At 36.1% G+C, this 18,036-nt stretch overlaps 1 protein-coding gene across 10 annotated transcripts in view; it reads left to right on the top strand.

The window, feature by feature from the left end:
* RhoGEF2 (Rho guanine nucleotide exchange factor 2) overlaps positions 1–18,036 on the top strand; it is a 312,288-nt gene that overhangs the window by 248,739 nt on the left and 45,513 nt on the right. For all 10 annotated transcript variants that reach the window (XM_065350872.1, XM_065351125.1, XM_065350958.1 and 7 more), the window contains one exon: positions 6,655–6,739. In XM_065350872.1, coding sequence (XP_065206944.1) covers positions 6,655–6,739 — 85 coding nt within the window. The remainder of the gene's footprint in view (positions 1–6,654; positions 6,740–18,036) is intronic.

Genomic DNA, 18,036 nt, shown 5'->3' with positions numbered 1-18,036 from the left:
ACGAGTGACTCAATTTTAACTTGAACGAATCGTTCATGAACGACTGAGTGGCTGACATTGGTACTAGGAATTAACCATTATCAAGTGATTTGATTCTCATGGGAACAAATATTTTGTGAACGACCTCATTCTCATACGAACGAATCTTTCGCGAACGACTAAACTTGAGAATTTGAATGTATTTGGCATTTTTGTGCCAGAGGTTCAAATTTATTAGTTGAGCAATTCTTCGGTGAACAACTGATTGTTTACTGAAACGAATCGTTTGCGAACGACTGAAATTGAAACTCGAAAGTTGAAATGAACTGATTTCCAGCGATTCAATTCTCGTGTGAATAAATATTCTGTGAACGACTTTGATTTTATTTGAACGAATCGTTCACGAACGACTGAATCTGAAAATTGGAACGAATTTTGCATTTTGTACCAGTGATTCGATTTTCAATGTTGTTGAAATTCGTTCCTGAACGATTGAATTTTCACTCGAACAAATCGTTCGCGAACGACTGAAATTGAAATTTGAAGCAAACTGTTTTAAAGTGATTCGATTCTCGTGTGAACAAATCTTTCGCGAACGACTTCATTTTCTCTCGAATGAATCGTTTGCGAACGATCGATGTTGAAAATTGGAACGAATTTTGCATTTTTGCGCCAACGACTCTCAATGGTCAGTTGAACAATCCGTTCGCGAACGACTTGATTTTCGCTCGAACGAATTGTTCACAATCAAACTTGAGAATTGAAATCTCAGCTGAGTCGTTCGAGAACGATTTGGTTCTTATTTAATCGAATTGTTCGTGAATTACCAAAGTTGAAAATCGATGTGAATTTTGGCATTTTTGAATCAACGACTCGATTGTCAATTGATCAATTCTTTCGTGAACGACCCAACTTCTGACCGAACGAATCATTCACATTCGAACTTTGAAATTTTGGCCGAGTCGTTCGTGAACGATTTGACTCTTATTCAAACAATTGGGTTCAGAACGACCGAACTTGACGATTTGAAGGAACTGCTTGCTAGTATTTTGATTTTTTATCAAACGAATTTTCTCGAACGACTCGATTCGGATTCTTATCCGAACGAATCGTTTGTGAACACCTGAACTTGAAATGAGTTGGCGAACTTCTTGGGTTTTGATTTTGGAGCAAATCGACCAAACCATATATCGAGATCTATAATTTCAAAATTTATTCTGAAAATGAAAATGATTCATTCGTTCGAGAACGATGAAATTGACCTTGGTGAACGAAAATTCGTGATTCGCGAACATTTCGACTCATTTGTCCCAATTTTTAATAAATTTGATGTCATGCAAGATTCTGCCTCGCCCCTCTCGTTTTTAAAGCGGGTATTAGGGTCAAGTTGAATTTATTTTCAGCAAAAGTTTAGTTACTTGTCAAGCTCCGGTTCGTTCTTCATCGATTCAGTGATTCACAAACAACTCATATGAAGCAATTCTGTGGCTTCGATTCGACTAGCAAATTTTTTTTCAGAATTTCATAAATTCGATCGTTTAAATACGGAACCTGCATTAATTTTTTCAAGCTTTTGGGAACGAAATGATTCATTTTGAAGTAACGAGTCGTTCGCCAACGTCTATAATTTTTTTTGAGAAATGAACAACTCCAAATTGCCCCACTGATGGTCATTCAAGATTTCGTTTTTTTAATGGATTTTTATTATTCGCCCATCTTCATTGACTGAAGTCGTTCGCGAACGATTCACTTTCTGATAATCAAATTACTGAGAAGATTTTCTTCTAAATTTCTTGAGTGATCTATCGAAAAAAACTTTTTTGAATACCAAAAAAAAAAAAAATGAATGTCATCGGTGGTTCATTTGTTCGCGAACGATTCTTCTAAATCAAAGGAAATCGTCGTTCTTGAACGATCCTCTCGGAATTTTCTTTCACACGTTTTTCGAACAAGTTGGGTGAAAATTTCGCGAATGATTGTTCGATTCGATTTAAAATTGAGTAAAATGTTACTCCATTACCTACTTTTATGTTTACTGGACTGCTGATTCAATAGTTCGCGAACGATTCTTCCCTTCTTGTTGTTAGAAAAATCTTCTGTTGTGAACGGTTTCATTCATTTGAATTAGAAATGATCCTTTTATAGTTTATAAAAATCAATCGTTTCAATTTGAAATTTCATTCAATCTCGAACGAGTATGTTGATTCGTTCGTGAACGATTCAATTACTCATTGAAGCATCCATTTTCCGAAAGATTCCGCGTAGGTTTTCTTTTTCTACGACAAATAAGTATAAAATATGCAACGTAACGTTTTTCTTCTCCATCTCCTCTATCATCCTCTTTTTTTTCCCTCCGCCTTATTTTGCGAATTGATTCGAACGCTCGAGAAAACACCTAATAAAATTTTATTCGACGCTGGCGAACGAAATTTTCTTCGGAATCGATTCGCGTCAATTTTTCCGGCTTTTTATTCTCGTACGATTATTAAAACTCGGAACTTTATTCCATTCGGAGAAGTAAATACCTTTTTACTTCGCAGACGAGACTTGTTGTTTTTTTTTTGCGGCGTAAATGGAACACTCGAATGCGAATACTTATTTATAATGAAAGCATTTGTAGTACCTACGTTGTTATCGGTCGCGAGGAATTTTTTTTTATTTCGCCACGATGAAGCAAATTTTTTGCAATTTTCATTTTCTTAACCTGTTTTTTTTACCTACGTGTACGCGGTGCGTTGTCAAAAGCTCGACAAATCAACGTTATTTCGCGATGTTGCTCGTATATCTCTCTCTCTTCGCCCTGCTGTACTTTCTTCATCTTATACGGACCTTTACGTTTTTCTGTCGTTGTTGTCGTAGTTGTTGTTGTTGTTGTTGTTGTTGTTGTTAAGCCATGTTCTACAACACGAATCAATCTGTCGTAATATTTGGAATAAAATTGAAAAAATACGAGTCTTTTATTTGGTAAAACAGCGGGCGAATAAAAAGTTGCAATTTGTTGCTCGAGTCCCCTTTCCTTGCTTATTCTTGTCTCTGAGTCGACTCAACCATTTGATATCTGTCGTGTGTTCCTTATTTACCGTTGCGCAATTTACTACATAGATAGAATTTTACGCGTTTTTTCTTTCTCTTTTCGTATTTTTTGCCTTATTAAATTTCTGCCTGCTGTACTTACTTCTTCTTCCTGTGTTTTTCTTTTTCGTGTGGAGCCTTAATAAGCATTCAGTTTTACTTTTATTTTAGTGGGTAGTATTTTGATGTATGGTGTAGTTTGTGTATTTTTACTATTTTTATACTTTGTAATTTTATCCATGTTTCGTTTATGTACAACCAAGATGCTCGCCCTAGCTGATGGGTGAACATAAAACCGAGGAATTTCAACGTTATAAAATGATGATGATGTATTGCTTGTTTATCAATTTGAAGGGGGGAAATTATGGAAAGGGGCTGGTTCAATTAGCTTGTTTATTTTTTCTTTTCGCAGAGCCTGATTCAAAAATAGAAAAACTAGTTTTTTTGGGGGGGGGGGCTTAAGGAAGGAGTTGTGGTTTTGATGGTAATTTCATGGGAAAAATTCTCGATTGATATCATCGACTCGAGAGTGTTTTTTGGCCATTTTATTATAATAATACCGATGTTAATCTCGACACTGGTCGACTCGCAGAGCTAATTAAGCCTACAGATTACGCACCTGTACCTGCGTGGCCATAGATATTAATCGCATTGCGGTGTAAATACCGGAAAAATCTGCTCGATTGTCGGCTGATTAGTAAAATCGATGGCGATTGGTGGCCGTGGTGTTGAAACGTAAATTAACGAAGGAATCAAAATAACACGAAACGACGACGACGACGATGGAAAGGGAAAGGATAAATATTGCATTATCGTGTATCCGTACGTAATATTGGCTTCGTATACGTACATGTCATTTGCTTTCCCCGCACCCTGCACCCTGCCTCCCTTGTACCTTGTACTTTTATACGTGTGTGTACTATTATTCTTCCATCTAATAATGATACATATCCGACAGGGGAGACCACCACGCTCCGGTATTCGAAAGGGTTTGACATTTGTTTCTTTGGGAGAATTTAATTTTTTAACGCGCCCGACAACGTGACGAAACGCTTTACACGATACAACGACGACGATGTCGGTAAAAGCTCTCGGTAATGGGTTTTCCCATCTATCAAACCCATATGCCGGTGTCTTTTTCTCTTCACCTGTCCCTCCCCCCACCCTCGTTTGCTGCTGCCAGGTAAGGCAGGCAGGTAGCTATAGGTAGAAGAGAGATGTACTCGTACCTACGAAAGAGAGTGAGTATAGTATATCGAACGTTGAACGTCGACGACAATATTTCATAGTATACATACGTAGAAAGGTATGTATGTAGTAGGTAAAGGTATATACCGCGAAAGCATTGTGTTGAAGTAAAATACTACATACGAGTACAAAAACGAGCAAGGTGTCGGAGAAACGAGCGAAAAAAAAAAAACGCGCATCCTTTTATAGGTAAAAAAATTGAAATATCGTCAGACACGTGCGATATACTCTCTTCTTCTCTCGGTCTATCTGTTCTGTTGTTTCGCGGTTTTCATTCTTCTGCCACATACCGTGTCTGTGTGTGCTTTCCAGTTTCCACATATGCCAAGTGAAAATATAGTATGTACTTGTGCCGCTGCTGCTAGGTATATGAAGTTGAAAATAAAGCTGTTTGACAGACCTAGATGGGGATGATGGAGGGAGGGGGCTGAGCTCTCTATTTTTTCGCTTTTGTGTGGCTTGTATATTCGAAGGGTTGGATTAAAGGTGCGAATTTCGGCGAAAATTTTTCTCTGTTGGAATGGAAATGAAGTATGGTTTTTTTTTGACGGTGCTATTGTTTTATTTGGACCCTTCTGCCCACTTCATAAGGTTTTATCTTCGAGTTGTTTGGAGTAGTGGGCTGTGAATATGGGCATTAGGAAATAAGTTGTTGTAAAAAAAACGACTTTTGTGGTCACATGTTTCACATGCAATCATATTTGAAGGTCCATTTTCAACATTGATGAAGAAGAAGAAGATGATGTATTTTCAGGAGGGAGAGAGAGGTGCGATTTTTTAGAAAAAATGCCTCAAAATTCAAACTCTGAAGGTTTTTCAACGCGTTTTGAGGGTCACTTTCAACGTAAATTTAGAAAAAACTGCCATCTTCAAGTACAATTTTTAAAAAAAATTCTTCCAAAAGATCTCGAAATGTGTGATAAGACAGGTAAAAATCTCGAACTCTTTTATCTACTCGTATGGAGGCTGTATTATTTTTTACCAATTGGGTGAACTTTTTGATGGTGGTTCATTCATAATTTTTCCAAATTTTTGACATTTAAATCCTTGGAAGCATTATTTTTTGTTGAGAAAATGATAGTAACTTGTGAATTTGGTACCATTACGTAACGGTTTGGAAAAGTTATGAATTTGTTAATATGAACTAATAATAACGTTCGAGAAACATTCTGACAACGTTACAGAAACATTCTTGTCACTTTGTAGAAATTTTCTGTAATTTATTTGGCATCGTTACAAAATTGAAAACGTCCTAGAAATTTTTCAAAACATTCTGAAAAAAAGAAGTGTTTTCCAAGCATAATTCAATTTTTGTACACTCTGATATCTTTGTGGGAGGCATCTGAAATCGTTTCCAAAAATTCTAAAAACGTTTTGGAAACATTCTGGAAACGTTTTAGAAACGTTCTGGAAACGTTTTAGAAATTCTGGAAACGTTTTAGAAACGTTCTGGAAACGTTTTAGAAACGTTCTGGAAACGTTTTAGAAACGTTCTGGAAACGTTTTAGAAACGTTCTGGAAACGTTTTAGAAACGTTCTGGAAACGTTTTAGAAACGTTCTGGAAACGTTTTAGAAACGTTCTGGAAACGTTTTAGAAACGTTCTGGAAACGTTTTAGAAACGTTCTGGAAACGTTTTAGAAACGTTTTGGAAACGCTTTAGAAACGTTTTGGAAACGCTTTAGAAACGTTTTGGAAACGCTTTAGAAACGTTTTGGAAACGCTTTAGAAACGTTTTGGAAACGCTTTAGAAACGTTTTGGAAACGCTTCAGAAACGTTTTGGAAACGCTTCAGAAACGTTTTGGAAACGCTTCAGAAACGCTGTGGAAACGTTTTCAAAATGTCATAAATTTATAAGAATTTTTTTGCAGACATGAAACATTTTTGATACATTTTGAACATTATGAAGACATTCTGATAACTTTGTGGAAATGTTCTAAAACTACGATTGAAAAGCTCTGAAAACATTATAGAAACATTCAGAAAACGTTGTAGAAACGCTTCGAAAGCGTTATAGAAAGATTATGAAACGTTGTGAAGAAATTCTAGAATGGTTTCGGAAACATTTTTTAAATATTCTGATAAATTTCTATGAATATTTCTGCAAACATGTTAACTTTCTAGAATTCTAGAAGTATTATGGAGGCGTTCTGAATGTGATCTGGTAACTTTGTGGAAAAGTTTTGAAAACCGGTATCAAAACGTTCTGAAAACGTCCCCTATTATCCCTCACTTATATCCCTATCATTATAGGTGTATTCCTAGGTATATTTGGTTGACACTTAATCAATTATTCATACGACTGGATTTGTCTAGGTACAATATTTAACATTATTGTTTTTTCTTGTGTTTCAGAAAAAGTCCTTTATCTAGTGAATCAACCAGAGGGCGAACCTCAGTGGTACACTCTACTCGCTTCATCGTTGTCAGAACGAGATACGTAAGTGTTTAAAGCTTTTCTCTTTTTTTTTCGTTTAATCGCGCGCTCGTTCTATTTCATCGTATGTACGTATTTTGATCCTCGATGTACCTGCTGTACTTACATCTATAGAAAAAAATACCTCTTATTAGTTTACGTACACCATACACGTATGTACAAGTTGATTAGCGCCCGTTGTCTTGTCATATCTATTCATCATAACCATACCGTAGCTTCATCGTGTCGTGCAATATCTATCGTCGAAACGTCAACGTGTAGGCTATGTAATGTATAATGTAATGCGTCCAGTGCTACAAATAGGCGAACAGAAAAAACAGACAGAGATAGACGACGAATTGACATGGGAAAAATCATGTCAACGTGTCAAGTACGAGCTACGTGAACGAATGACGACGACGACAACTACAACGAAACGTACAAGAAGAAGAATAAGAATATAAGCATTAAAAAAAAATACCCTAAACGACGAATTTTTCGCATACTTCTCACTCCATATATAGATATACACCATATAGTACACAATGCATAGCGAGAAAAACGACTGTAGGGGGGAAGGGGAGCGAAGAGAGACGATACCTGTGCCCTGGCGATCGCTCGTATGTATTTGTACCTACGTATGCATGTGTATTGTGTAGTGTAGGTACAAGACAGAACTAAGTATCGATGTACGTGCTTTAATGTCATATTTATAAAAAATTATTGTTAGTTCGCGATCGTATACGTACTCGTATTAGCAGCGTGTACTTCTCAAACACACACGCACACGCGAAACGAATCGCGACCAGAAGATATAGAGAAAAAAATCGCTTAACTCGTTTAATTGTGTATAATCCATCTACGAGCCGCGAACCGGTTCGATCGAACAGTAAATGAAATGACGAAGCGTAGTATATTTTTGAATTAGGTAGCATAGTGCTTAAAGTACGACGAGTATTGGTTGTGTACGCTCGAATTGTTTGTGGACCGTGATGTTACTGAGTGTGAGAGATTCAGGAGAGTAGATGATGAGGATTGAGGGAGAATGAAGGAGAGGAGGGGAGAAGAATCGGGATAAGATTATTTTGAAAGAAAGAATTAGGTATATACAGGGTGTCACGTTAAACGTCTCATAATCTCATATGTATAGCTTAGATTTAGATTTAATCACTAATCAACCTTAGAAAATGAAAATTTAGAAGCTGGAACATTTTCATTTTGATTTTTTCCATCTTTTGGTCCAATATTTGATTGAAAAAGGCTTCAATTTTTGGAAATTTTAGCAAAATACCATCGAGCACTTTGCTAGAAAATGTTTTTTCGTGATTTTTCAATTTTTAAGGCTCGTCCTTTAAGGGAGGAAGTTTGGAATTTTATTTTCAGTTTTCGTCATATTTTTGTATTTTTTTTTTCAATGTTGAAAAAGTTCTCCATTGACAAAGTATCCTCGTTACATTCAAATTTGAAGCATGGCAGACTTTTAATAAAAACGCCCTGATAATTTATGGTACAATATCGACAAATTTCATCGCACATTTTTTCGTACATCCTTCGTACGTTACGTGTACGTAGCTCTGTAGTTGAATTCACGACCGACGACGACGATGACGATGACGATAGGATACGATGAGGATGATGATTTGCTCTGCGTTGGTATATACCTATACTTACGGAGAAGAGAATACGTACGTACCGTACATAGGCGACCAGGGTCTGCGAACGCAGGCAAAGGCGCGGCGCGCCGAACAAAGGAAGGCTTTGAAATTGGAAAATTATTTTATTGACGTCATAGTTATTGGCTGGTTCAATGTCGTCCCACCGCCGCTGCCCCCTCGGCCCTCGCCCCGGCTCTCGGCTTTTCTTACGCTATTACGCAACTGTCAAAATCCTCTCTCGGCGTGTACTGTACTCGTCGTATATACGTAAACGTAGAGATACGCACTATGTACCTTTATAATAACATCCGCCGGCGGCTACATCGCGCCGCGGTCGAGTCGTGTCCGACCTGCGAACAAGAAGGATTTTCTATATACCGAAGACTGAGGGCTGACGACGCCGACGACGGTCGGCTATAGGATAACATTTTTCCAGACTTTTGAACGCGCGAAGATGACGACGAAGAAGAGGATGGATAGGGATTTGAGATACTTGTACGAGGAGGCTGACTGGGGGTATGGGTTTTCGTTTTCACGATAAGAAGACTATTGAAATTACGAGGAAATTTGGACGGATTGGTAAATTGTTTTTCTTACTGGATTATACCTATGTACTTTTTGGTCGTGGGGTGAAGGGTAGGTAGGATTGAAATTGGATGGGCTTTTTTTCCCCTTTTAGAAATAGTGTTTGAAAGGGATGATGGTATCTTGGACGTTTAATAAGGGAGAAGAGTCGAAGTTGAGTTTTGTTTATCTATATAGCATGGCAGGGAATTTGCAAACTTGTGTGTTTTACGTAAATTTGAAAGAAACCCTGAAATTTGATATCGATACCTGTTTATATTTTTTTAAAATTTAATTTCAAAAAACATGGGTTTCAAAATAAATTATTCGAAATAGGGTATCTAATCTACGTGTCAAAATTCTACTAAAGGGGCTGAAAAAAAAATCTCGAAAAGTAGTTCTCGAATAATATTGATGAAATTTCAACCAAAAAAAAAAAAAAAAAAATGTGTAATCTACGTGTCAAAATTCTACTAAAGGGGCTGAAAAAAAATCACGAAAAGTAGTTCTCAAATAATATTGATAAAATTTCAACCAAAAAAAAAAAAAAAAATGTGTAAAATATTTTGAAAATTTTGTGCCAAAAAATGATTTCCCAAGAAATGAATAAATAGTAAAATTTTTCACGAAATATCATAAAAAAACCTATTAGTAAAGTTTTCAATTAAAAACCTACCTAGTTTTGAAGCCTTTGATTTTGATGAATTAATGATAGATAAAATTTCTTGGATTTTGATTTAGGAAACTTTGATTAAATACCTACCCAAGTACACCTACAAAGTAGCCCCAAGTAATATTATCTTGCTGCATTTTTTCGTCAATTTTCAAATTAAAAAAATATATTTTTGGAAATTTTGAATTTTTCTGTTCATTTTTTATTTATTAATATGAAAATTTTTTGGAATCATTTTTCTCATTTTATTTAAGTTTTTGTTTTCACTGTAAAATTGCTTCAATTTTTTCACATTTTGTGGATTTTTTTTTTTTTGAAAACAAGTCAATTTTGAAAATTGATTGTACATATATTCAAGTAGGTACATACATATAATATTTTGAATTACATAATTGCTTTAAATAATTTTGAGCTGCGTTCATTTCAACTGAGTTTTTTTTATTTGGTGGGGGCTGTGATATTAAGGGTGTTTGAATAGAACTAGAGGGAGAGGGGTATCGTCTCTAGATTTTTATCCTATCTTGAAGAGTGAGAGAGAAGAGGGAGAGTTTCGAAAAATCTTTGACCAGGCATCGAAAGAACGTGATAATATTCAGTCCCCAATAACCTGAACCCCCCTCGCCCTTTCCCTTTTCTTTTCCGCTTGAAATTATAAAATTTTAATGTAGATTATTATTTTATGTAATTTTTTTTGGGGGGGGGGGGGAATAATTGGCCATTTATTTGTGTAGAGCGATTTAAAAAAAGCGGAAACGTTTTTCTATCTTTGAAATGTTTTCGTTTTTCAGAAGCTCATAAAATACTTTTGTTTAGAAGTGTGGCAATTTTTCGTTCTAAAAATGAAAAAATTGATGTAAATGTAAATTTTCATCTTTGAATGATCGTTATACGAATAATTATATGTATTTATAAAAAGTAGAAATGAAACAAAAATTTACCTACATTTTTTTTTTTTAGAAATTTGAAAATATAGAACTGCAGATTGGTGATGCAGGGTTCATTATTTTGATATGCAATTTCATAATTTTTTTTCGTCTTCAACCCCTATCATCCAGCAAAATAAAACAAACCTCGTGTACGATCAACTTGAATATCACTACGAAGTATTTAATGGGAAAAAGTGTGAGGAGGAGGAGGAAAAGGAGGAGGAGGGGGTAGATAGTGATGAAATAGACTCAAATGAACGTGCCAGCAATTTCAAACTTGTACCACTTTTTGAAGTTGAGATCCGCAGTCATAAAATTTCAAAAAACAGACAACTTCTGATATTTCAACTTTTAAAAAATAAAGTTTCGGTCATCTCCCTCCTCCCCCCCCCCCAACAAAAAAGACATCCTTAGATGAGTCGAATACTTACTCTAGAAAAAAAAAAACTGTATTTTTGCTGAAAATTTGAGCTGGCCATTGTTGTATTTTTAGGACCACTAAGTGCAGTATTTTGGAATTTTTCAGAAATTTTTGCTCTTCTGAAAGCTGCAGGGAAATGGGGTTCAATTTATTTTTAAATCAAATGTAGTTTTTGAAATTAAAAAAATTTCAAAATTTTCTTACAGTCTTCATTGGGATTAAAGATCACACCCTCCTCTTCCTCCTTATCACCCTCTTGTATGCATCCATCATCGTTAAAACAGCTGACAAGGGTACCACTTGATGTTTTTTCGTTCAATGTTACATTATTTTTTGAAAAGACTATTCGAAACTCCCTGTATTAGAAAATTTCTGCTATCAAACTCGATTTTTGGCTTTTTGACGAATTTTTGAAAATTTACAAAAACTCCGACAATGAAAACGATAAAATTTCGTACATGTTCGAAAACAAAATTTTCATCATTTTTCTCTGCAGATCTGGAGCTTTTCGTAGCGAGATTCTTACGTTTTTCCCAAAAAAAAAAATCAATGTTATCAAAATCCTAACGTGAGTTGATTTGATTTTGAAGGCTTGAAAATTTAGTTTTCGCTTTTCTCTTGAGATTCATAACACGAATATTATTCAGTAGTTAATAAATTCCAGCTGGACACTTCTAATGTCGTATTCAAAATTTTTAAAATTTTTTTTTTTTTTTAAATAACAAGAACAACAACGAAAAATTGTCGAATTGATTGCGGGTTTTCTTCTTCGTACTTGATAAAATCCATTCTCATCACTGATATTCGCTCATTAATCGAGGAAATTTGAGAATTTATTTTTTGAAAAAATGTAGCTACGAGTATCGTGCTTTGGCTAAAGGGGCTCAAAATTTGTCAAAATTGATCAAATCTCGGTCTTAAAAGGGAGTGTAAGGGAGGGGAGGGTCGATTTTACAAGCTGAGTTGGTCTTCCTTGAGCTATGCAAAGCGATTTGGTGGCGGGGGGTGGGGGGGGGGGTTAGACTGGGTCCTGTCAACCATACCTGTAACTCATTCATTTCATTTCATTTTTTTGGATCTGACGAATTTGTAATTTGCTAGTGAGGTGCATTGAGGTCAATATCTAACTATTTGGCACTTTTATTTTTCATAAAAATTTTTTTTCTTAATTTTGTGTTTTAAGGTCTCCTACAAATGCTATTTTTTGAGAAAAATTTCTCGACCAATCATACGTACCTACTGTTCTCTTAGCAGTCCAAATATAAAAATATACGAATACGAATTTAGTCCTATTTTGCTGAGGAAATAGACAATTCGACCTTTAATAAAAAGAGAGAGAAAATGCACGTCTCGTGCCCGTTGGCCCATCTAATCGACACGTTCGTTTACGTTTTTTCGCGCCAACGAGCGAGTAAATTAATCGTCGTCGACGACCAAGATGAGGACCAGCAGCGACGATGCTGAGTATCTTATAGTATACCTATAGTAGCAGCGATGATGATGATGGGGCAATGGCGCAAGCACAACTTCGCAATGTATAGAGTAAAAAGACGCGCGACGGTGGCGCCACGCCGCGAAATTCGTTCGTAGCCGGTGTTGTTGGGGAAATTCTGTCGACTCGGTGTATGTACTCGTAGTTTACGGTGCTCGTGTGGCTCGAATCGTCGTCCTACTCTTCGGTAAGCCCAACCGACAAACCGACCGGTGAGAATTTCCCTCCGACGTGCGAACGAACGTCGTCTTCGAGAGCGACAACGTCGGTGAAAAATCGTCGTGGTTCGTGGTCGATTTTGGCCGCCGTGTGTGAAAAATGCGGATGTGGTGTTTTTTTTCGGTATAATTTAAAAAAAAAAAAAAAACCAAAACCTCACCGATTCTTGGTTGCCTTCGAGTGTGATTTGATTCGATTCGATTCGCGCCAAAATATACGAGTAAAAGGTGTTGCTTCTCTCGCGTGTTGTAACGTGTGCCTGTTGTGCTGTGTGGTTGTTTTCATTTCGCGAAAATACGTATACTACGGGTACATATAAACGTGAGTAATTTATAAGCAGGGTGAATAATGTCGCGTGATTTTCTCGTATTTATTTATTAGCTGTTGTATCGTTTGTTTTTCTATTTTCGTTTTTTCTCCTTCGCCCGGTTCTGTTCTGTTTATTTATTTATTAGAGTTTTTTTTTTTCACTCTCGATGAGGAGGGGAAATGAAATTACTACGCGGAGTAACGCTGTAGCAGCAGCAGCAGCAGGTTGCAGTGAGTGAAAAAAAGGACGTCAGGATATGGGGACGGGGGAGGAGGGTTAAACGGTGTAAAATGCTTACCAGGCCTTGGCTAAAGGGTCGAGTGTGTGACTATGTATTTATATGAGGCACGAAAGTCAAGATCAACGAGCACCTCGTCGTCGTACTCCTCCTCTCTTTAAAAATTACGGCTAATCTGACCGACTGTGTTTATGTAGAGGACGCACGTGATCGTATACGTACCTATTTCTAGGTACTTATTCGATTCGTGTAACAGGTACATGTTCCTAACTGGTGCTTTGTTTTTTTTTGCTCTTTTCTTTTCATTTAGTGCATTTTTAATGAGTTTTCACGCTGCGACTGTTAGAATTTTCCTCGTCTGCATCTGCGCCCCCTGCTTGTACTCTTTTGTACCCTTGAAAGTAGTTTTCGAAGGTGGAGAATTTCTTCTACAAATTATTTTTCTCATTTTTTGGCCAAAAAAACGTCGAGTCGAAATGTTTACCTATATATATTCTCTACGTGGTAGGTAATTTTAATTACGCATTGGTCAGCGAAAAAAAAATAATAATTGGAAGATGTTCCGCTTTGAAGAAACTGTACGTACATAGAGAAGATGCGACGTTTTTTCAAAAATACGAGTAATATGATTTTGATTTGTTGCGAGGTCGTCGTTGTTGTTGTTGTGATTTATCTAGTATACGTGTGTTTTTTTGTTTGTTTTCATTTTTTGTACATAAATTGCGTTTCGCATTATGTGGGTGAAGAAATATACATTGCATACATAAAAAGAAAGAGAGAGATAGGAAGGAAGAGAAAAAAAAATGAAAATAAACAAAAATCTGAACTCGATTACCTACACATATCGATTGAAATAAAAAACGAGTGTGAATTTTTTCTCAATTTTTATTCGAGCCAATTACGAGGTTGGGAAATCGATTACCGATTACTGAAATTACCTGCCTGGTTTATAGGGGACAAGTTTTTTTTTTAAACCGTGGATATATTTAAAATGACGTGTCGGTAGGTTTTTTTTTGGCTTTTCGAATCAACAAAGAAGCTGGAAATGCAAGTTTAACGAACGTGGTTCGACTAGGTACATACATACATACTAGAAGTAATAAAAAATTTTAATCGGTGGTAATTTTTACAATTCACGAGTTTTTAGTTTATTCGAAATTCGCGATGTTGATTTTGCTGGTTTTGAGGTGTTTCGAATGTGTTGAAGTGATGAAGTGAGGCAGGTGAGGGAGGTTGTCGATTTTTAAGGATTGGAAATGAAAATCACATTTCCGGATTATTTGTATTTTTGGTATTTTTTTCTCGCCGATAATTTTTGGCAACATTGGCATTGTTTTGATTTGAAATATGTGAGAATTTTTTTATAATTTCAAGAGTTTTTTTTTTTTTTTGAAAAATTTAAATGTTATTTGTAGTTTACGTTGTAAAAATCGAAATATTTTGAAACTTTGAGGGCGGGGAGGAAGGAAGAGAGAAGTAGATAGAATAATTTGAAAAAAGGAGCTTTCTTGGCTGGCAGTGTTCGAATTTTTTGTTTTGTTTTTTGAAATCTATTTTAAATTAATTGAGTGATTTGATTCCCTTGCCCCTCCTTCCCTCTTCCATCCTCCTCTCGCTTCAATTTCATTGGTTTTGAAGGCTTTTAATGAATAGCGCTTGGCTTGAAAATTCCATCAAAACTTGGTCTTTTTTTTGAACAAATTTTTTTAAAGAAATTTGTCAGCAAAATTTCTAGTTTTTTTTTCAATTTTGTCTATTTTTTTGGAATATTTACTTATTGAATTGTTTGCGATAAATGAGGCAGGTTCCAAAAATTATCGAATCAAGATGGCGTATAAAATAATGTCTATTCATTCTGTTTTTTGAAAAATAGTTGTTATTAATTTTCGTAGTTTGAGCTGCATTTTAATTTGATTTTTCAAGATGAGGATATGTTGAGCATATTTTTAATTTTTGATATTATCATAGCAAAGAAGAGTGAAGGGGGAGGGGGTGCAAGTTCACAAATAACTAAATTCTTTCCAAAAACTGTGACAAAAAAAATCACGTTCTTTATTTTGATTTTGGAAACCCTTCTCCTCTCTCCTCTTCCTCATTTTCATTTCTTTCTCCTAACTCCTTCGTTCTCTCTTGTCAATCATCTATATTTGTCTCTTGAAAAAGTTTTTTTTTTTTTTTCAAAAAAGGGTCTCGTTTTTGTCAAAATTTCTAGAAATTCTTGCATTGTGTTTTTGCCATAATCTTTAAAAAAAAACAGTTTTTTGGAATAATTTTTCGAAAAAAATCTTGTTTCGTCATAATTTTCAAAAATCTTGTTCTGGCTCAAATTTTCGAAGAGGAGACCTTTTTTTTGCAAAAAGTACGAAAAAAGTCCTTTTTCCACAATTTTTAGAAAGTCCTGTATCTGTCGCAATTTTCAAGGAAAGATCTTGTTTTTCGCTATAATTACCAGTATACGTTCAGTTTTCTGCGAATATGGTCAAAAAGTTCTGCTTTTTTTCAAAATTGCCTCGAAGGGTTTTTTCTGTTTACCAAAATTTTCCAAAAAGTGTCCTAGGTATTTTCAATCCAGAAAGACTCAAATTTGTTGCCAAATGAGTTCTATTTCGTGTCAAAAATTCAAGAAAGGTGTTGATTTTTTAATTTTTTTCCATCAAACTTGAAAAATTTTCATTAATTTTTTTCATTCCAGTGTTCTTGTTCGGACTAAAAAACCTTCAACTTGCAAAAATTATGTTTTTGAATCTCCCCCCTCTCGTTTTGAATGAATTATGAATTGGAAAAATACTACGATCCCAATGGCGAATATAAAGAAATGAGAAAATTTTGGAATTTTCGAAGCATCCAGTATTTTGTTAAAAGACCCCATCCCACTTATTTTTAAAATCTCTCCTGTCTCTATTTTCTCGTAATATTTACTCAGTTTTTCATATTTTAATAAAATTTTCCACGATTTCTTTTTACATTATTTTTGAAGTGTAAGTATTTTTTCGATTAAAAAAATTCGTATCTAAATTCACGAGTAGCGATAAGCCCAGTTCCCCCTCCCCCTTTTCTCTTCTCCATACAAATGTTAAATATTTCTAGGCAGGTATGTTATTGAAATCTGAATCTGACAATCTGGAGCCAAAATCTGTGCAGTAAAAAATATGGAAACTTCCTGCTTCAATATAGAGACTCGAAACAACCGCTATTTTTCCCTCTCGCCTTTTCTTTTCTTTCAATACAAAAAAAAAAAAAAGGAAAAAATCTGCCAGCTTTAAGAACTTGCTCTCCTCCAAGAATTTCCGACTAGATTTACCCCTGTATACTCTTGCCTCTTCGGAAGATGCGAGATTTTACCTGGAACGTTTTCGTTGGGAAAATAAAGACTCGGTAAGGTTGGTAAAAAAATTTCCATAAGGACGAAGATGAAAATAATTATCGAATACGCGAACTTCATCTTTTCAATGCACACTCGCAACCTTCATAATCGATAAATACGACCGCTGTTTTTTTTTCTTTCAACTTTCATCCACGTTGCCGTCTTCGACACCTCCTCTTATACCATCATCTTCGTCCAATTGTTCTTGGCGAAGTTCTTTCGTGTTGTACCTACCTATATACTTCGACTACCTATTAATTTTCTTCTTCTCGTGCATTAGACGATTAAAGGAGGGCGAAAGAAATTGAAAAAAGGGCACCGTTCATTTTTTTGTCGACGATCCCTGCCCTTGTCACTTTGCCTTTGTTGTTTGTTACCGTTTGGCGATAATTGTTTCATTTTTTTCTGATTGTTGCAACGTCGTTTTACGACTGTACGTCGACTGCGATGTCAACAAATTGGACGAAACAGAATAATCTACTCGTAATACTCGACGAATGGAAACTGGAAAGGTGCTTTGATCCTAGAGTATGAAGAGTAAACGAGCAGGCGTCGAAGCGAGAGAAATACTCGAGCGTGCCAATTTAACGTCTTAATCTGCTACAGGTAGGTATTTTAGGCAGGTAAGCTCGAGTCTGCGTTTGTTGAGTACCTATAAGATGTGTGTGTAGCACGAAGTTGACTTTTCGCAGGGTATAAGGTTAGGGGTAAGGTACACGCAAAATACACACCAGTCGTCGTCGGTCGACTAAACGCAGGCAAAGAGTATTAAGGGTATTAAGGCAGTCGTTCGTTCGACGAGTGATTTGGGACGAGGGAGGGGGAGGGGAGTTCAAAGTACAGGTTCATATAGCGAATAGGTGAAAGGAGGTAGAGAGATGTTGAAATCGGCTAATAGTTAAAAGCAGCTTATATCTTACTATACGCTGGAGAAAGGTATCCTTTGGGCGCCTTTTGTGCGACAACGAAGACAATAGAGGGATTGAGTATAGGGAACTTGGCAAAGCACGGTGTCCCCTGTCTATACCTTTACCTACTGTGTACGTTTGAGTAGAGCTAAAGCAGAGAGAGAAAGAGGGAGCAGGGTGGCAGATGAGATATCTATGCAGAGAGAAGAGTGAGAGAGCAAACCCAAGTCACACTAGCTCGTAAATAGAAGCGATTTAATTAAAACCAGCTCGCGAACAACTTTCGGTAACGTTGTTGTATAGATAAGTACACAGGTGGCGAATGAAATTTTCAAATTCGACGAGAGAGAAAGATGATCGTAGGTGTGAGGTGAGATGGTCCCGAATGACAGAGAAAGAGAGAGGAGTGAAGGTGCAGGAGTAGCGTAGAGAATAGACTTATAGTGTTTCTGTGTACGCGTAATTTCGTTATAATTCGAACTCGTTACTTCGGCGTGTTTCTATCTCGCTTTCTGGAGTTCTTTTGCGAAGTGTATAGGGTGAAGAGAGAA

Source organism: Planococcus citri, chromosome 1 (assembly GCF_950023065.1).
Source record: "Planococcus citri chromosome 1, ihPlaCitr1.1, whole genome shotgun sequence".
Lineage (NCBI taxonomy): Eukaryota > Metazoa > Arthropoda > Insecta > Hemiptera > Pseudococcidae > Planococcus > Planococcus citri.
The sequence above is the reverse complement of the archived record's forward strand: the minus strand, read 5'-3'. Positions and strand labels throughout refer to the sequence as shown.